Genomic DNA, 21,149 nt, shown 5'->3' on the forward strand with positions numbered 1-21,149 from the left:
AGCCTGACTAGTCATGAATGCTGAGCTGTGATTAACTGTTTGGAGAAGGTTTTAATGGACAGTAACATTGTACTGTGACACTGAGTTTATTAATAACCAATATGCATTTGGGAGGCAGGGTTACTTTCTTTGTAATATACTCCACTGTGTCCCTTTGTGTCATTTTTATTTAATATAGAAAGTGTATTTCTCATAGTTTTTCATTTGAATCATTTGATTTAAATTAGAAAAAGTTAAATCTGCCATCAGTGATTAAAATTTCTGCACTATTATAGGTTAATAAAAAGAAACTAAAACATTACCTTGGGATACAGTACTATTTTGATCTCATATCAATCATGTTTGTTAGAAACTGGATAGCAGAGCATACACCTATTCAATTCAGTTCAATTTATTTATATAGCACCAAACCACAACAAACAGTTGCCTCCAGGCACTTTATATTGGAAGGTAATGACCCTACACTAACATGATTTAGTAATGGGGCTGCAATAATATTTAAAAAGAATATTAACTGTTAAATTTAACATTTTTGAGTAGCCTAGCTGTGGTCAGGAGTGATCTCCATCATACCAGCAAGTGACAGCATGACTGTTTGATCTGTGATATTTGCTGAAAATATCAGTCAAACCCTAATTTTTAAAGCCCAGTGGTCCCCACATATTTCTAATGACATGGGAACACGCTTGGGTAGCAAGTAGCCAAAACGCGCGCACACACTCACACTCCCTCGCGCGCACACACACTGCCACATGTGAGCTTACATAAACACAATAAACACAAATGGCTGCTGCATTTGTTTTTCTGCTCAGTTCATTTTTTTTTTTTTTTTTGCACAGTCTTTTGGCACTCACTGGAAACTCCAAAAGGTAAAAATGGACACCGAGCCACTTCAGTCACTCTTGGCCGGGGATGTCACAGCACAGCACAGCATGGAACAGAGCAGTTAGCTGTGGGTCTGGCCTGAATCTAGCCTGTGTTGGCCTAGTTGAGACAGAATTTTGGCTATTTGTGGCCTGGCTGGGCAGTCGTTTTTGGCCAGAGATGCACAAAACCCTTCTCACTTTCCACTGGGTTGATTAATTAGAACCCATCTATCTGATGCATACAACATAAAATAAAATACTGTCTTTAAAAGTTAATACGCACACTGTCAAATATAGTGGTAATGATGAATCACTAGAAAGTAATACAAAAAAAAATATTTAAAATACAGATTTCCTTGAAAAGAAACATGATTATGAAATAATTTAACAATGGATGAATGTCATGAGCTCATGAAGCTATATATTCTCTAAAAAGACACTCGACATACAAACATTTATGCAAGCTAGATAGATATACCGACCCCATACGCTGTAATCTTGGAAGAAAGCTATGATAGGTTTGCAATGATGTGATGATTTTTTTTTTCCATGAAAAGACAGGTTCATCCTCTAAATTTGGAAGCTTGTAGGTGGTTATTAATATGACACAGGGGAGAGAGTAGAGCAAAGAGTATCAGCACACGTCGCAGTGAGAGGTACATATGGAGAAAAGGGGAAAAGGACATAAAATAACAACCTAGTGGAGTAAACACCTCCACATTCCCTTCCAAATCACACATTTTTTTCATTGCTGAACCAAATCTAAACACATGTTCTGCATTTTTGGCATCTGTGGTGTCTTTTACATATTCATATGTTCCCACTGTCAACAAACCGTAAACAGTAAAGAGGTAAAAACTAAGTACCTGGATGGCCCGGCCATGTATTTGTTGGCCTCAGTACCTCCTCTGTGTCAAAAGTACTCCTTCTACACAAGGTCGTAATGACATTGCAAGTCAGATGCAAAATACTGCACAGCTACAACTCTGTAAAAAAAAAAAAAGGTTGTAAAGAGGTAATAGTATGCAATACCAAGGCTGTGATAACCATATAAATTTAAAAGGCTGCTCCATCTGCCATTCTTTTCTCCGAAAAGGTTTATATAGTGACCTTGGAGCTACAAGGTTCAAGCTGATGTTCTAATCAGAAACGGTGTGTCTGTGGTTTCATTTCCGTGTTTATTCAAAACAGAGGCAATAAATACATTTTTTACAGCCCCTTAGCACACAATTACCATAATATACCGAGAGGGGCTGATAGGGTGGCTGATACACTCAATGATTACCTCTGGAGGTGCTGAGATTTCTGGCTTCCCTTTGCAGCCTGGGGTCTTATTTTTAAAACACCACTATTATCTGTTCTCAGTTTTAACTGTAGAATAAAGACACAAGTGGGTGAACCTTTATTGCTTTCAGCCTCCCTTAGCTGTGTCTGTCCAGTAAAGCACACACAGTGCAGTATGTGTTCTCAGGAAAAGGTAAAATTCCCAGGAGATGCTAAAATGTGCACTGTCATATTGTTCTGTGAACAATAAAAGTAGAAAAATCCAGATTAGCTGTGGACCCTTATAACCTAAAGGTCAGTATATAGTGAAGACTGATGATGCTGCCAACGTCGCATCTAATCAACAAATGTCTGGAAATTTTGAACTTATGAATCAGTCCAGCAAAATCTCAGTAACAAAGCTGAGTGTGCAAACTTTAACAGTTTCAGGGGGATATTCATGGCAAATTTCCCAACTGCTATTCAATGACACCTTATAGGAGCAACGTTTTAAATGCTAATCATAACCCGGGGGGGTTAAAGGCCAATCACACGCACCAAAACACAGCATAATGGAAAAATCTTGGACATAACATACCACCAAATATCTGTTGCAGTAAGGAAACCAGCATACTTAAACATACTTTAAATGTACAAAGTACCATATGAGCTAGATAGAACCCTCTGTCCTTTCACTTTGATATGTTTGAACCTTCTCGTTGCTCACAATGTTTGCAGCGCAGCTCAAACCGAGCGGCTGTTTCTTCTCCATCCATCAATTGAATGTCGTCACTGTTTGAAAAAGGCAGTCCAGTCAGAAGACTGGAAGTCAAAGAAAGAGCTTCACTCCAAACAAAGATATCCATCAAACAGATTAGCCTTTGCCGGATATTCATCATTCTGAAGTGAAGCTCTTCATGTTTTTCTAATTTAAATCTACAACATCCACTTTAAAAACACCATCCATCTCTTTTTAAAGGAACATCTCCACTACGATGCCACATACACATTAAAAAGTGTCACCCAAAACGCTGAACCTTTGGTCCGCAACTCCTTATAAAAATATTATAAAATGTTTCTGAATGCCATTTTTTTTTTTCAATTCCGTTCCGTATAAATATGGAAAAAAAATCTATTCTACTGTGCAAGTGATAGAAACACATACGTTATCGACACTTGAGGATAGGGGAGGTATCTTTTTGTACAAATTGCAGAAATTCATTTAATGAAAAAGCGCTTTCACAAAAAACCTGTTTGTAGCATTGACCTTGAGTGAAATGTATCATGATAATAAAAATGAACGATGGGGGATGGGAAGGAGCATAGAGACACTTGCTACTGCTCCGGTCATCTTAGATGTGGCATGTACAAAATCTCGTCAACCAGAGCATTGTCATTGTCCACGCTTTACAAAAGAAGACACATCTTAATAGTTTGTATGTGTTGGCACATAAGCATTGGCACTCTGGTCACTCACCTTAAGAAGCTTTGTCCCAATTAAATCAAGGTAGATCTTGTAAGAAATGGCCATTGGGCGAGTGTTAGTGAGGAAGGGGAGTCAAAAAGTGCCACATATAGTCGTAGTCCAAGCTGCCCCATTGATGCAATACATAGAAACAAATAGGTTTGTAAAGATCTGTGTGCATGTCTGTGTTTGCATGTGTGTGTTCTGCAATATGTTAGAGTCACTAAATGTGAAAAGTGTGACTAGCAGAGGGGTTTGCTGTAGGTCACAGTACTGCATCACAATCTATATTTTTGTACAAGGAAACAACTTTAAAATGACCCTAATCTCCATGTGCGCTTATTTACAGAGATGGGGCGGCAGGACCGTGTGATGGAGGGAAACAGTCCAAGAGCAAGATGAGAATTGCTGGAAGAGAAAGGATCCTAAGCTCCTCTTCTTCGTCGTGTCTTCAAAGTGCTCTTCTTGTCTTTTTTTTTGTCTGTTTTCTCTTGATTGTGGCTCTCGCTGTTATTTTTATTGGAGCATAAACATTGCAGACAGAAGATCTTCTTAAATGTTTATGAATATCACTGTGCATGTGTTGTATGTATTGCTGTGAACCGTATCATATGCAATGCTGCTAACTGCTGGGTGTTTAATGAACTCACAAAATTAGCCGAATACCATGCAGTGGCTGGGATGAAAACGGAAAACAGATTCTTAGATGTTAATGTACAGACAAGTGGGAATCTCAAAGATCTTTGAAATTTCAAAGATTTTTTTTTTTTGTGTTTATGTGTAATACATACTGCTGCTGCAAAAAGCAAGTCCAAAAGCATGTGTATCACTTTCTCACACATGAGTCTGCATCCGTTGTGTGTCTGTGGGAATAGTCAGAGGGTGGAGATGAGTATGAGAAGCGAGTGGAGCTTCCATACTTTCCCAGTCCAGTTTCGGGACTTTGCTGTCCTGGCCCTGGCCCTGGCCCTGGCCCTGGCCCTGGCCCTGGCCCTGGCCCTGGCCCTGGGCCTGGACCTGGACCTGGACCTGGACCTGGACCTGGACCTGGACCTGGTCCTGTCCCTTGTCCTGTTGGGTACATCTCATAGGCTGGCCCTTCCTCTATGGGTGGAGCAAAGCCCATGCGGTAGCTGGGATACTGGGAAGGGTATCCGTAGTTGTCATAAGCCAGTTGGGTGGTGCTGTCCAGCAGACCGCAGTCTCCAGGGTAATCTCCAGGTGACTGAAGAGCTGGATTAGCAGGGGCTTGCTGGCTTTGTGCTGCCCTGGAGAAGGTGTTAAATTGGGCATAGGTAGCATGGGACATCCTGGAAGGTGGACGGGGGTCGTAGCAGCCTGCTCTTGAACCTGGCACTGCGCTAGGGGGAACGGCGCCGCTGGCAGAAGCTGGGGGTCCACTGGAAGTGGCTCCTGCTGGTCCGCTGGTTGGGTTTGGAGAGCGAAACTCTCCCTGGTAGTGGACAACACGGGACTGGGGGCGCGCCTCATCGTGGGTGGTGGCACGGACATTGTAGTAGCCGTTGGTTGGATCCTGTGATCAGAAAAGAGAATGTTCATCTTTCAGTAAATCCTAATATTTCTATTGTAGTGTCAAATGTAACAATAACCACTCACTCCGACATACCATATATATATATATATATATATATATATATATATATATATATATATATAATACTGCTCCAAAAATAAAGAACACTTGAAACTTTACCACATCAGATCTCAATGGGAGAAAAAAATCATGCTGGACTGGGTAATGTGTTAGGAATGAAAGGATGCTACATCGTTTGATGGAATTGAAAAATATCAACATACAGAGGCTGAATTCAAAGACACCCCAAACATCAAATGTAAAAAAATCAGTGGCTGCTTTGCAGCCTAGGCTAGTCCATTTTGCCTAAATTTCATTGCAGCAACTTAAAATGGCACTCAGTAGTTTGTGAGGCCCCCACATGCTTTTGTATCCATGCTGACAACATCGGGATATGCTCCTAACGAGATGACGGATGATGTGTGTCCTGGGGAATCTCCACCCAGATCTGGACCAAGGCATCACTGAGGTGCCGGACAGTCTGCAACCTGGCCGGTGTCAGATAGGACTGAAACAACAACATGTCCCAGAGGGGTTCTATTGGATTTAGGTCAGTAGTGAGCGTGGGGGCCAGTCAATGGTATCAGTTCTTTCTCTTCCAGGAATGGCTTGCATACTGTCGCCACATTATTGTGCACCGGGAGGACCAGGACCATAGGGTTTGACAGTGGGTCCAAGTGCAGACCCTTTCAACACATGTGCTCATATGTGTTCAGGGTGAACCTGCTCTCAGGAAGTCTGGGTCTGATTGTTTGGTCAGAGACATTCACACAGTGGCCTGCTGGAGGTCATTTTGTATTTGTATAATTTTATTTGTGCCAGCAGTGCTCATCCTGTTCCCCCCTGAATGAAGAACAGATACTGGTCCTGCTGATAGATTAACGACTGTCCAGCTCTCCTAAAGTAACTGCCTGCCTCCTTAAGACATGAGACTGTGCTGGGAGACACACCAAACTTCTGGCAATGGCACGTATTGATTAGGTTTAATCCCGGGATCCGGGATTCCCGGGAAATGCGATCAGAACCATTTCCGTTTCCGGAAACCGTTAGACGGGAAACCGGGAAAAAGTCGCGCGCTTCGATTTGACTTTCAGAAGAAAAGAAAGCTTCAGAATGTTAAATTTAAGGAAATATTGAGAGAAGGGTTCATTTAATGCAAAAAGCATTACTCTTCATTTCAGGCACGTTCAGCCTCCGTTTAGCTTCAGCCTTCATCTCAAGCGTTTTAATAGAGGTATTACACAGTTGTACTTTTTTCCTCTTTAATTTGTTGAAATCGTAGGTAATGTGTTTACCCTAAGGTATTTTGTATTATATAATTTTATATTATATATTGTTATAGCTGCATTATATAGCCTATAAAAATATGCCTGCCTGAACAATAAAGAAATATCTGTTTTAACTTCGAGTGTTTCTTTCCTCGTTTGCAGCCGCTTACTAACAATCGTGAATTAGGATACGGGCCTAATGTGTGAAGAAATTATCATGAAATAGATTGCTTTAACATATTTCGCTTTTAAATGGAGTTGAGTAAAATGTATATTTTTTAGGCTATAAGGATTGGCCAGTTTTTCAATAGACGATTCACAGCGAACCTACTTTAACCCTCAGACACGGTGTTATAAATTTGCTGTTGCCAGAATGGCAATGACCAAGTCGTAGTGCATTACTCAAGGCCCTGTGTTATGTCATATTATAGTGTAGTACGGTAGTTAACTTTTCAATGACTATTACAGCCGTTCCACTGGTGGAGATATAGCCAAACAGATGTCGCCACGACAGCGTGGCTGAGCCTTTATCAATGCTGTGGAGATGAACCGTATTGTTTTGCACCAGCAGTTGTAAAATATCTTGGTATATTTCCATGTACAATGGAGGAATATTCTAATTATATTTGTTAAGGGAGTGTTGAGGAACGATACAACACGCATAGCTCGAGCACTCGAATGTCGAGATGTAGGTTTTATTGCGTAATCAAGCCGACGTTGCCCCCTACTGGGCATAACAGGACATAGCTGGAAAGCTACATCTACAATATCACAATAGGTTAAGGCCGACACAGGCTACAGAAGGCCTAATTAAAATAAATAAATAAATAAATAAATAAACTTTTTCCCGGGATTTGATGCACCTGTCTGATTGCACTGATGTACATATTAGTGGAATATAGTTTGCATTCTTTTATCTTTTAATTAGTCTCTGGCACGTATATTTTGTAATTTTGTAATATTGTGTTATAGTTATAGCACTAATATCTCTGTATATTTGCAATTTGTATACTTGTATATTGTCTTATAGTTTTTTATACTTATTTGTTTTTTTTCTGTAAGCACGAAGTACCGCAGCAATTTCCTAATGCTGTGAACCTGTTCACCCATATGGCAATAAAAACCTTCTGATTCTGATTCTGATTCTGATTCATGTCATTTTCGGAAAAATATTAAACCCTAGTATTGAATGTGCCATCCTGGAGGAGCTGAAACTACCTGTGTAACCTCTGTAGGGTCCAGGTATAGCCTCATGCTACCAGTAGTGACACTGACCCCAGCCAGAATCAAAACTAGTGGAAAAAACTGTCAGAAAAGATGAGGAGGGAAAAGGGTCAGTGGCCTCCACCTGTAAAAGCATTCCTGTATTGGGGGGGGTTGTCTCATTGTTACCTCTAATTTTCATTACACCAAAGCAGCTGAAACTGCTTGACTACTAAAGAGCTAGTATTCTAAGCAAGTGGTGAATATTTTTACCTTATTATGGTGTTAATATACTGCTGCCAAAAAAAACAAAAAAAAAAACAAATCAAAAGAACGTATAATGTAAAGTGTATAATAAAGTAAAAATACAAATTTATTTATTATCCTAATTATCATTGTGATGATGGTGATGTGCCGTTAATTCATGCTGTGTACAAAAATGTAATGATATGCAAGTGATGCAGCACACAGTGTGTGTGTTTTGAAAGGACTAGTTACATGTTTACATGGAGTTTCATTATTAAATGCAAAATTTTACTGAGAAAGATGGTCTTCATTTACAGCTACTTTCAGTATTGTCAGAACTTTAATAATTACAAATGGGATTAGACCCAGTGACCTGTTATATTTTTTATTTTCTGACAAAGTTGAAGGGACAATTTAAGCGCATCAAGGCTAGGACTGTTTACAAAGAGCTTTCCACATCTCCACAGGCTCTTTGCCTTTGGCAGTGTGGGCTAAATTCAAAGCAATGTTTTTGACTTTTTGACTCTTCTTCTCTGAATTTGCACCGCTTTTCGTCTACCAGTGAAATCAATATAAATTCCTCTAAGCAACCACCATCTGCCGTGTCCACAACCAGTTGACTATGCCAAAAAAAGACTAATATACAGGACAGTGTAAAGACTGCTTACGCTGTACAGCAAATTCTCTCATTGCTGAAATCCTCATTGCTTGCTCAATTGTGTACAGTAATCTGTGAACAGCTATGTTTAAAATTATCAACTCTTAATCAAAATTTTAACATTAAATTTGACCACCTGATTATCGTGAATAAAGAAATCCTCACAGCATGTTTATGCTAAACATCTTTGGTTCTGTTTATTCTATTTACTTATATTTAGTCTAGACAAGTGAAAACTATGCAGTGTTGCAGCCACAGCAGCGTCATGTTGCCTGAAAATGCAGAATCCTGACTCTATAACTGAATCCAGATACAGATAGTGGGAGGTCCCTATACCAGGACAGGTGAGGACAGAGTCACTCATGCTGAAAAAAGGTGTCATTACAAAAAAAGTAGCTTTTAACTGTGATGTAAATGCTGGACCTGAAGAAAAAGTGCAGCAGGCACTGACGTACATGATCACAAATCTCATGCGCCATGCCAAATGTCCAAAGATGCTGTAGATAAGTGTTGATTTTTTTTCCATCCAGTGTTAGCATGCCAAAATATCTTCTGACTCATCTCACCTTGAGCTCGTACTCCTCCCGGGTGTCGCTCTCCGCTTCTGACGTCCTGCTTCAGGTCCATGTCGTCTTTGAATGGCTGAGTGGAGGGAGAGAGGGAAACAGAGGGCAGAAACTAAACCATCAAACAACGAAACACACACACGGAAAGAGGGAGGGTGAGAAAGGAAAGGAGGAGGAAGAGAGGAGGGGAGAGGAAAACAGAGTTTCAGGTTTTGAATCCCAAGAGAGCGGAAGACGAGAAACGTTTAGTTGTTGGAGAAAAAGGTGTTTGCCCGAGGTTTAAAACCGCGTCAAAGGAGCCGCGTCGATTAGATTCTCCAGGACTTCCGGGGTTGAATTCTTCTCTAAAAGGAACACAATGTTAAAGTGAGTGTGTATATCTGTATATGTGTTGGTGTCCATTATTTTTGTGTTTTTCATGTGCGCAAATATGTGTGCAGTGAGGGGAAAAAACACGTTTTTTCGAGCTTGTCTTTTGTTGTATCTGTGAATGAATGTGTTTTCTTGGCCTTGTTTGTTTCTCCTCATACATGTGTGTGCATACATACTTCACTGTGCTTTATCGATTTAGCGTCAAGTGTGTGTGTGCATGTATTCTGATGTCTTTTTATGGGTTTGTGTACTTCAGTGTGTATTTGAGGCCTTGTGCATGTGTCTTTGTTCCCACAGTGTGAGTGTGTGTACTTGAGAATGTTTGTGTGTGCCTCTCCTGCCAAGTCGCCTTTAGTGTCAGTGTATCTGTACGTTTAAGGCCATTGACCCATGCGCCTCCTCTCCACGGCCCCCGGTGACTCAGATGGGAGTCTACTCACGGAGTACATGGCCTTGACCATCCGGGTTGCTGTGGAGACGTTGGCCGCCTCCTCCTCCAGGCTGTGCGTCTCTTTGTTCACTGTCTCTACCTTGATGTCTGGTTTACCAAGGGTGACACCCCTACGACCTGGAAGAAAACACAACCACTGGTTATATTGTGGGTTAATGCTGAGATAAATGATTGACTTCTTTTTCAGTCTAGTTAGAAAAGTAGCAACAAAGAAAAACTGCAACACTGTATTTTGTTTATTTGTTCAGCTTCTCTGCTCCATTATTTTTCTTGGCACACTGACAGCCTTCAAACAAAGAAAAATATAAAGACTTGAACTCATGAGGACATAACAGTGAAAGAAGATGTCCACACTACTTGGGTAATAATTTCCTTATCAGGAATTGTTTTGATTAAACTTTTTGAAAAAGATTAATATTTTTCTGCAGATCTCTCTGCCTGTCCAGCCATGGATGATTTATTATTTGTTTTATTGTCTTTTATATGCTAACTTGTTAGTTTTAACCACCTCTTGTCCTTTACTTTTAGGTCTGTCTGATGTTGGCTCATTCTTATTCATTCATTCATTTATCGGTACTATTACATTTCCAAAGGTAGGTGTTTTCACTGAGATTTGAATAGTGTTTATGCATTAATACACCTTTTAGAATGCTTTTAATGTATTTTCTTTTTGTTCATTTTCTGTCATGTTTATGCGGTCATCATCTTTGCATATTCTTACATAGTCTGTGTATCTTGGTATGCTTGGGTTGTTAAGCTGCTCTGACTGAACTTTGCACTTTGGCTCAGCTGCTCTTGCTTTGGAATGAACAGTAAAAAAATAAATGACTTGAGTAGATAGAGTTTTTGTTTGGGGTGTTTGTTTGTTTATATATTTTGATTCTCATTAAATATTACACTATTATTTTGGTTAGGTTTGATAAGTTTGCACCAGGCTGTTTTGTATTAGGTCTGGATTCAGGGAAATATAACACGTTTTGGACAATGAGACTTGTTTTTTTTTTTCTTTTTTTTGTAGTCAATGACTTCCTGACATGTACAACCCATGGATATCACCAAAAACTGTGTTTCCTCCCTTGAGATGCGCTGCTAGGCCTTTAAAACAGCCACTCCAGTCTTCAGATGCTGCTCTGTTTGTGGATCATTCTGCATCCATTTTTTTTAGTGTTTAGTGTTTTTTTAGTTTGAAATCAGGTGGCTGACTTGGCCACTGAAGACTGTCCCATTTCTTTACCTTGAGAAACTCTGGGGTTGATTTTGCAGTGTGCTTTGGCTCATTTTCCATTTGCACTCTGAAGCACGGTCTGATCAGTTTTGCAGCATTTGGCTGAATCTGAGCACAGAGTGTAGTCCTGTACACTTCAAAATTCATCCTGCTACTTCTATCAGCAGTCACATAATCAATAAACACTAGCGGCCCGCTTCCACTGGCAGCCATACATGTCCATGCTATAGCATTACCTCCAATAGATGATGTGGGATGCTTCTGATTATGTGCTGTTTCTCCATTTCTCCATATATTTCTGTTTCCAACACTCTGGTTAATCTATCCAAAGATTTTTTTTTCAGAACTATCCAGGCTCCTGTTCTTCAGTGTAACCAGGAGTTTGCACCTTCTTGTAAACCTCTCATTAGGGCGTCTCTTGATTGTAGACTTTAACAGTGATACGCCTACTAGGAAACAAAGAGCACCAGTCTCTCCGATCGAAATACAAGAAAATAGTTGTTCATCAGGCTCATGAACTTGTTAATGAACCATCCCATATCATTTTTCCAGAATATGAGTTATTACCCTCAGGGAGATGTTATAGAGAAAGCAGCTGCAAAACAAACTGCTATAAGCTCTCATTCCTCCCAGCATCTATTGCACTGTTAAATTAGGACTCAGTAAATATGTATAAAAATGGCTGCAATACCTAAACAGTTAATGCAATATTTTTGTTAAACCCCTGGAATTAAAAGCTGAAGGTCTGCATAAATCTTGATTGTTTGATTTAAAATCCATAATGATGGTGTACAGAGACAAAGTGACAAAAATAACCTTTGGACCTAACTGTGCAAGCAAGGATATCACTGGACTTTTTCATGCTGAAATCATACACAATGTAGCAATGACAAAGAAAGAAAGAAAGATTTTCCCTAAGTTTCCCTAAGTTGTTTGGGGTTTTTTTGGTCATTATCCACCTCTCCACCAAATTTTGTGAAATTCAACTTGGTAGTTCTTGAGAAAACTTGCTGAAAAACAGCAAACAAAAATGCATAAGTTATCTGTCACATACAGTATGTCTGCTAAGGAGCAAAAATATGCATCTGCTGATATTAAATATTTACTGTGTTTAAAGGGCTTTAATTATCTGGGATAAGACCATCTTAGGTATCACTGTAAACATGCCAATGTTAGGGTAATAAAACAGTATATTTCTATGTCGTCTTGTGCAACCTAAAATGCTCAACTGAACATGCTTCCGTCACAAGGCAGTCAATATTTGTCAGCGCAAACAACTCACTTCCACATCCAGAAAGCTTAAAAGTAAAGATTTAAATCTGTGAAGTGTTGAGCTGCATCGTAGACAACAAATGAAAGGCTGTTTATCTGGAGCCACAAAGATGTTTGTTTGAGTTCCTATTTCCAAATGGTGTCTTTTCTGTAGAGGTGTTATCAGCTCTGAACCAGAAAAAACACATACTTTTATCCACAGGAAAATCCCTCTGGGGACTCTGCCAGTCACCTTCACTGTCTTTCCCAATTCTTTATTTGAGATGGAGCAGCTCAAAATTAAACAACTAAAAGACACCGCATGTTTTTAGCTCTCTGTTTAACAGGAGCGTGGTTTGTGTTCGTAAATACTAATTGGATTGCTGCAGGCTGTAGAAGTAACATACAGGAATTCATCATTTAAATATTATTCACCTCTGAATGCTCTTGTTTCCTGCTCCGTTGTTTATGTACTTTATCTAGTGTAGAAGCAGCTTATAAATATAAGTCAGAAGAATTAAAAGGGAAATGTACAGTAGGCGTCTGAAGGCAGTTTGCCATATTATATGAATATTCATTAATATCGCTTCCTTTATGGCTGGCATGTGTCCCCTTTTTTCTAAGAAAAGCAGAATGACAGTTAGGGAGAGTGGATGGAATAAAGACTGATAGACACATACAGTGTGTGTGTGTGTGTGTGTGTGTGTGTGTGTGTGTGTGTGTGTGTGTGTGTGTGTGTGTGTGTGTGTGCCCCTACACAAACACATTAGAGAGCGACTGTGTGCACTCACTGCCTTTGCGTTGGCGGTACAGGAAGAAGGCGAGCGCCAGTAGGAACATAAGCAGCAGAATGGAGGAGCCCACCGTACCACCAGCGATAATTCCCACTGGAACAATATCTGAAACAAACACATGCGGAAAAAGGGTACAGGGTTGAGGGACAGCTGCTGCCTCATTGTCAGAGAAACCTGAATGGATGCAGCGTCGTTTAAGCACAAATCCTCTGGTGTTCTAGCTTAATGTTGAATCTCTGAGGGCTGGTTCTGTTGATAAGGCACACTAGTCAGACAAGGAATGAAATGCTTTAAGTGAACATGTGAAGGGAAAAAATCTAAGCTCTGTCTGCTTCTCTCTCTTTCAAAGATGTTTTGGGAGATTTTCTGAAGCCAGCAAAATCTGACAGTTGAAACAATAACAGTTTGACAGAGCATGGAGAAGCCATTTTCTCAATGTAATGTGGCATACCAAGCTCCCGTAATAAAATATGAAACCATCCAGAATGGACTAACAACACTATCTATCTGTTCTCCGGCTGAGGCAACGGCTTAATAATCTTGTTCAAGGGCATTTGAGCTTGTAACAAAGAGAAGAACATCATCTTCAGGGACATTAAGTTCCCCTCCAGATTTTATTTTTCCTGTAAATAAACTCAGGACCTAAAAACTCAGCTGTTTAAGTTAATCACAAGATAAATGACAAAGCACAACTGTGATCACGCTTTGAATCAAATTTCTTCATTTTGATTGGTAGATGAAGGTACGTGATATCGCCTCCTTTTCAATTGGGCCCCACATATAGATGAGTGAGGAGCACCTAGAAATGAAGAGATCCAAAATCCTGTGACGAGAAGCTCAACCAGAAAGTTTGTTTTCAGGGTATTTAATACCTAATAAATTAATTTAATTCCTTCCTAATAGACTGTTTACAAAGCCAATTTTTAAAACATTTAGGAATTTTGTGCATAAAGTTACATAAAAACTGCAAACCACAATGGAAACTGTACAACTCATAAATTTAACAGCAATTAGTGAATGATGGTCTTTTCTAAAACAGGATCTGACATATTTTGTGTTTGCAAAAGGCTTCTTATGGGAAAAGCCTGTGCAATGTTAGCATCCATGTTTGCTACATGTAATCTTTGTATTCCTTTATGCTTTTTGCCTTATATATGTATCTTTCCACAGTGCTGTAACCAAGCAACACTATAGCATGAAAATGAGTATCCATGTATTCAAGCAGCTCATGAAAACCAGGTACATACTTCCAGATACATACTTGATGTATACAATAAATATGTTCATTCTAATTACTAATCAATTACTCCAAGAAAAAAAAAGTACTCTAACAATGCTTTAAAATAGGACAAGTGCTCAAAAAAACTATCACATTATTTTATTTACCCCAGCCTAACTACAACAGTGCATCTTATGCCATTACATGCAACAAAATTAAAATAAAAAAGCATATTTGAATTGATATTAGCAAGAAAGGCTACTTTAGAAGTAGCTGGTTTATCTTCTGTAACCGGTGTATGTGTGTATTCAGGATGATGTTCAACTGATCTCCATACCTTTCTCCTCCAGCGTGATAATCATGGTGCCAGGTCCGAAGGAGTTCCAGGCAGTACAGTTGTATGGGGAGTGGAAGTCAGACTCCATGACATTGTTGATGGTGAGGGTGGAGAGAACAGCCCCGCCTTGAGACGGAGGTTTACTCTGCTCCACAGTGTACCTCTCCATTAGGGTTCCTTTCTCCTTTTCCCACACGTTCTCCTTCCACGCCCAAACCTGCATCAACGACACCAAAGGTCTGACTTCTAAACCTGGACAATCTGCCAGAAAGGAGGCCAAGGCTGCTAAAATACATTTTTAGATGCAAGTAAAACAATCTGCAGTGAGCGCAGTGAGCACTGGCTTTTGCATTTTTTTCTGTTTGTTCAAAAGCCTCTTAAAAAGCAGAGCAAGTGTACTTCAGTCTTAGATTGAGTTAAGATTAAAGGCTCGATATATCTGCAAATTTATAAATCTGTGCCTAATCAGCACAGCTCCTCCAAGCAGATAGAAGTTCTGTATTAATGTGATGAAGATCTAATCTCCAGTATCTTTAATTTGTTTGATTTTTATCTAAACTCCACCATTTGCTGCTGCAATCATCGAGTTTAACCTCAGGGATCAATAATGCTGATTTCACTTTTTCCTCACACGCGGACATAAACCCACACACGCGCGCGCGCGCACACACACACACACAAGCGTCAAACAGATGGGCAGGTCTTAAGATGGGTTAAGCGAGTTTGGGCAGAAAATACATTTTAAGAAAGACAAATTATATTTTCACACCTTGGCGACTGGTGCGGTATTCCCTAATTAAAATGTGTTCACCAACTTTTCCGGCTGGGTGAGGAAATAATTCTGCATAAACAGAACAGACGCGCACACACAGCGCAGCAAGGGAACATGAGCGATTAAAAACTCCAGCAGGTTTTTCTACTTAAAAATCTGCTGAGGTAGAATTTCGGCGGTATTAAAAATGGAGCATGACAATATCAAATATACATACACCCAAATGTTGGGCTAATGTGCCTCTTAACCTGGCTTGAAAAACTAAAAAAGCAGATGTCATTAAAGACTCAGTCAGGGACTGTCTTGCATAACGCTTCTTTTCCCGGCTACCAAATCTATCGTTTTTTTCTCAATCGCTCTTCTTCACAATAATTATGTTGCACCACCTTTGTCTGTATTTCCATCCCTCTTTCTCAATCTCTCATTGCTTTCATTATGGAAACACACACACATTGCCCACACTCACACTCTCACACACACAGCATCGTACTTCATATTTTATGAGTCCCTGTGTCTCTGCATTAAGCCTAGACTATAATGTCATATCACATTATACGCTCTGAGCTCTCTGCCAATGCAGCAGGGGGCTGAAGCTTTCTAAAAGCTCTGATTTCTGTCATGTCGGCACTGCACAATTGGATAATTGACGCTGAAAGGTACAAAATTTTACTCTCCCTCCATCTCTCTCCTTCTCATTTGGATCTACTTCACCCCCACACGCTCTCTCTCACTCATTCCAGCCTTCAAACTCAAATGGCATAAGTGGATTTATTTCCGTTCTTTTTGCTTCTTTTTGTGATATGAGTGCGTACGGGCAGTTGTGTTCTTTGAAATTTTATATGAAATACCATACCGTTTATATTTTAACTTATATAACTTTAAATTAAATTAGAGTTTGGTCAGGCATTGCTCTCAGTGACTTTAGGAGAAAAACAGCACACGCAGCTGCTGGTATGGCAAGTTCAGGCAGATACTCAATGGCAGTTTTCTGGAAAGGCAATCTTAGTGAAAGCTTTCTTTTAAAAGAATTGATGGTGCTCATGGATTACTGAACTGAGTTGTGGGGGGCCAGTTTAATTCTTGCTGAATTGGGGAGGGTCTGGATTTTGGTTGTCTTGATATGTTGGTTTGAATTTGATGTGATTATTGCATTTTTCAAGTCATACTGATGGCATTTTAAAAGAAAATTGAGCCAGTCTTTGATAAAATGAAAGACCTTTAACCCACACACAGCACTGGAGGAGGTGTGGGTTGTGTAATGCCTTAGTCAAGGGCAACTGGATGAAACCAGATTGAGGGGGGAAAAAAAAGTTAATTCACTGTTACAAGATTGAAATCTTTCAGCAGACAAACATCTCTAACCTTTCAATCAGGTAATATCCACCTCCAAGTGATGATAGATGTGAGGGGTCACGATATAATATCTGCATATGAATATACAGAATCATTAAGCAAGGCGCGTGAAACTTGACGACAGAAGCTTCTGTAGTCTGTAGGTAGTCCAGTCTTATTTGAGCAGGTTGTGAGTAAATGTCGGTAAAAGGGACTAAATTTTACAAAATGCAAGCTTGAAATCATTGACTTATATATATATATATATATAGTGCTTTGTATTCATATATAGTGAATACCACACAGTATAGGGAGTCTTGAACTGGATAACCACTATCCCCCTCCCCCACCAAAAAAAATTCCTTAGCCCTACTTCTGCTTTTTTTTTTTTTATTAATTACGAGTTATTTACTAGTTAATTAATTTTCCGTAATTACAAGCAATACTCTGAGTGATCCAGGTGTAAGTAAAGGTAGTCAAATAAATCTTTGTAATGTGATTTATTCCATCACTGTGAAACGTGTCATGTTTACAATCGATTCCCAGATAGAGGTACGCGCATCACTGCATCCCTGAGAGATAGTGGAGGAGTCGAAGGAGATGATTCATTTAAAGAAACTTTAACTTTTATTGGTTTATTTTCTATTATAATATTAATTTTTCCACGTGTTTGAGTCTTCAGTGTCATTAAATACAAAATGGATAACTGCATTGGATCCCATCAGTCTCAGTTATTTGTAACAGCTAAAGATGTGCTAAAAGTTGTGACCAAACTGCATATATGTAGATCCACTGACTGACCAGGACCAGTGCACTTCATTGGTGAAATAGGGGTAATTTGAGTGTCCTACAAAACCTGAGCAGTGACATTTAAAGGCTTGTAGGAAAAGCTTTGTCAATAATAGGAAAATATATGGGAGCTATTTTGTGATGGTGTGAAGTTGACAGTCAATTTAATACCTGTCTGTTGTACATTGATATGTAGGAAAAATAGCAAACACATTTGGCTGTGTGAAAAAGTTTAGCTGGATCAGATGATAAAATTTTGGGCATTAAAGGGATCTGGGGGTTTCAACTATTTGATTACTTTTACTCTTTAATAAAAAGATTTAAAGTGTTCACCGTGCGGTGATAATCGAAGCCGAACCTTATCTGCTGCACGCCGATATCTCACTGGATCATGTGCATGTTTTGTGTGTGCGTGTGTGTCCTCTTTCTTTTCAGCCAAACACTATAGCAGCTGTTTTTGATGAGTCACACCTTCCACATAGAGGGGGAACAGATTGTTCTCGCGCACTCATTGGAGAACGGTCGCTTGTGTCGGTCTTTCAGCCAGTGACACAGGCTGAAGGGAGAGAAAGTAAAAATCATTTTGTTTTCGGGGTGGACAAGGCATCGCGATCGCGATTCCGTCTGAGGCAGATGCAATCTGAAAAAGGTCAAGCACCCCTGCAGCAGATTACAACTTCCAAAGATGGACTTACAATCTTATCAGGTGGGGGGGTGCTGGCGATGTAACACTTGATCTCTCCTCTCTCCCCTCTGACGGCATACTGAACTGGATCACTGGAGATGATAGGGGGGCCTGAAAGGGTGAGACAGCGCAAGGCAGAGAGAGATACATGCACGGAGAGGATTACTACGACAAAACAAAATGTTTCATTCAAAAAAGATTGGGAGGAACAAATCATTAACATATTCATTTGTAGAATTAAGAGAAAAGAAGATGGGAAAATATATCTTTGTTCATATACATAGTGTATTCTTTGGCACAAATGACTACATTATCACAGAAAGGACAGTTATATTTCCTAATATTATTGCCACTGAACATAAATGTCCCACAGACAATTTTTCTACCTCTATACTGTATTGATAATAGGCAACAGGGTTGGCACCCAATTTGCTGATCACCTAAGCGTAACACTACGCTTACATTCATGCATAGCTTTAAAATTGTCAAGAAAAAGCTGAAAGATGCATTTTGGGGTTCTTTTTTTGGGGTGTATTTGGAGCCCTGGTCACGCACGAAATTCGCAAAATGTCTGTTGCAGGTGGATCATTTTGATGGCAACTTTCAGCAAGTTGCAGAAAGATTTTGCTGTTATCTACTGCTTTTCACTAACACACTCGGAGCAAAGTCACTGAAAATCTGCTCACTGCAATACTGTCACTCTCTATCACAGTGAATGAAAGACTGTTAACACAGCACAGCCGCACTGCAGTACTTTTCAGTAATGAAACAAGGCTTATAAAAGTAACATGCATGTAATGACACTCGCACAGCCTGCAATCACACTGCATGAGAAAATATATTAAAGAGGAAAACACAGTAACTGTGAGGGGATGTATTTAAAGTTGTTTCTGGCACTAACCTCTGTATTGGTGCACAAGTTGAAAATGTCATCCAGCCATCTCCTTTTCAACTGTCATGCACGCATTTAATGTTTTATAGTTTTTATCAGCATCATCAGTCTGAGCTCTCATAACTGATTCAAAACTCTGCTGCCCAGGTTTTGAACTGGTTCTAAGAAATATGAACACGTTACTCCAGTGCTGGCACATTCCCACTGACTGCCTGTTAAATTCTATATTGATTTAAAATTTTTATTCATTTCTTTAGAGAATTAAATAGCCTTGCTCTGAAGTACATCAAGGACCTATTAACACCTTATATGCTACTGTATGTCTGTAGTTTGGACAGAGGCGCTCTGCTCGTTAGCAAAAGAGGCACTGAGAGCTGCCCACTGAGATTAATACAACTTTCTCTTTAAACAGGCATTTATGAGTGTTTAATATGAGGTCATTTTTAATTCCTGTAACATTCCTCGTGTTATTTCTTCTTTCTGCCAGTTTGTTCGTATTCTGGACTCACTGTACTTGAATATTTTTTATTTTTTTGCAATTTATTTCATTTTGAAGTGGAAATTTTATTATATTTATTATCATATTTTTTATTATAAAGTAAATTTACGCTGTATGATACATGGAATCAGCAGATGAAGTTGAACGCTGAACTATAAAACTAAAGCTGGTATTTCATACAGTAACCATGCACTGCTGAAGTATAAATAGCTCCATTAAAACAATGCATCATGCTTTGCGGTGAGTCACGAGAGCGAGGTGGACGATACAAATACTTTTGCTGTGGTCACATTAAGTGTCTGATTAGTGAATGAGTGCCAGAATAATCACTAAGTCATTATTGAAATGAAAAGCTTTTAGCTTTTAATTTGCAAGGACATGCCAATGAATTTTCTCTCCCCTTTTCTTGTTTGACCAGGAATTTGGTCATTTAGTGAAGATTTAAGGGCCATTTGTGAACTCCCTTTTTATCATTGCGTTCTATGTGAATCAGTTTTGATTTATTAAGTACCTGCTGGCTGCTCTCTGAGATTTTGAAATACTGGCTTTTGGACTGTTCATGACTGAAAAAAAAAATGCTGATTAGTTAGTTTGGGTCAAGCTAGAATAAATCAGGTCAGGTTGACAGGAATTGTAGGCCCATGCTGCACAGTACTCGGTTCACTCAGTGCCTTCAGCTGTCAGAGAGATTCAGATGCATGCTTACATGTAATACTAGATCAAATAAACACATTGTGGAGGTCCATGTGGTTTCATTATTCCTTGTTGTTTGACACAGAATTGGGGCTTTGCTCTGTGTAGGAAGAGCTGTTTACATGTGTTATGATTGTTGCTATCAACATTTTTTTTTTTTTGATAAAGCAGCGTGAGTGAATATTAACAGACCATTGACAGTGAGCGTAACCTCGGTCTCTCCCACTCCAATCCGGGGAACGATGGCCTTGCAGACATACTGGCCTGCATCAGCCTGGCTCACTGACTTCAGATGCAGTTGGTTGTTGTTGCTCAGCACCTAGACACACACATACACAGGTGGAAAAAAAAAATAGGCTGATGAAGAGGCAAAGAACAGAGATAAGCAGATGGGAGAGATGTTTAAAAAAAAGGGGGTGGAGGGAAGATGATCTATTTTTAATTCATATACCATGTTGATTTACTCAGAGGGCACCATTAGTTTTTTTTTTTTTTCCCTCAAGCCTTTTTTTAACTTGTTAGCTTTGAATTAAAAATTTAACATACGAAGATGGCTTTACAACTGAGCAAACAGTCTAGGTCCTTAATATAGGTCTGGTTATATATTAGAGAGATGGGATTACCACCATATAAGCTGCTCTCACTTTATGTTTTATATAATTCTGTAAAATCTGACAGAAATAAGCATTTTAATCCTGTACATGTGATT

At 39.4% G+C, this 21,149-nt stretch overlaps 1 protein-coding gene and 1 long non-coding RNA gene across 2 annotated transcripts in view; one reads left to right on the forward strand and one right to left on the reverse strand.

Moving 5' to 3' along the window:
- Positions 1-816: 816 nt before the first annotated feature.
- Positions 817-21,149, reverse strand: part of kirrel1b (kirre like nephrin family adhesion molecule 1b) — a 99,165-nt gene continuing 78,832 nt past the window's right edge. The window contains 9 exon segments of the mRNA XM_030752390.1: positions 817-4,453; positions 4,455-5,128; positions 9,130-9,157; positions 9,159-9,205; positions 9,942-10,069; positions 13,220-13,327; positions 14,779-14,995; positions 18,367-18,467; positions 20,633-20,759. Coding sequence (XP_030608250.1) covers positions 4,429-4,453; positions 4,455-5,128; positions 9,130-9,157; positions 9,159-9,205; positions 9,942-10,069; positions 13,220-13,327; positions 14,779-14,995; positions 18,367-18,467; positions 20,633-20,759 — 1,455 coding nt within the window. The 3' untranslated portion in view covers positions 817-4,428.
- On the forward strand, positions 9,197-14,461 carry LOC115796129 (uncharacterized). Its single transcript, XR_004021287.1, has 3 exons — positions 9,197-9,495; positions 10,481-10,545; positions 14,393-14,461. It is a non-coding gene; the product is annotated as an uncharacterized LOC115796129 (long non-coding RNA).

This window comes from Archocentrus centrarchus, chromosome 17 (assembly GCF_007364275.1).
Source record: "Archocentrus centrarchus isolate MPI-CPG fArcCen1 chromosome 17, fArcCen1, whole genome shotgun sequence".
Lineage (NCBI taxonomy): Eukaryota > Metazoa > Chordata > Actinopteri > Cichliformes > Cichlidae > Archocentrus > Archocentrus centrarchus.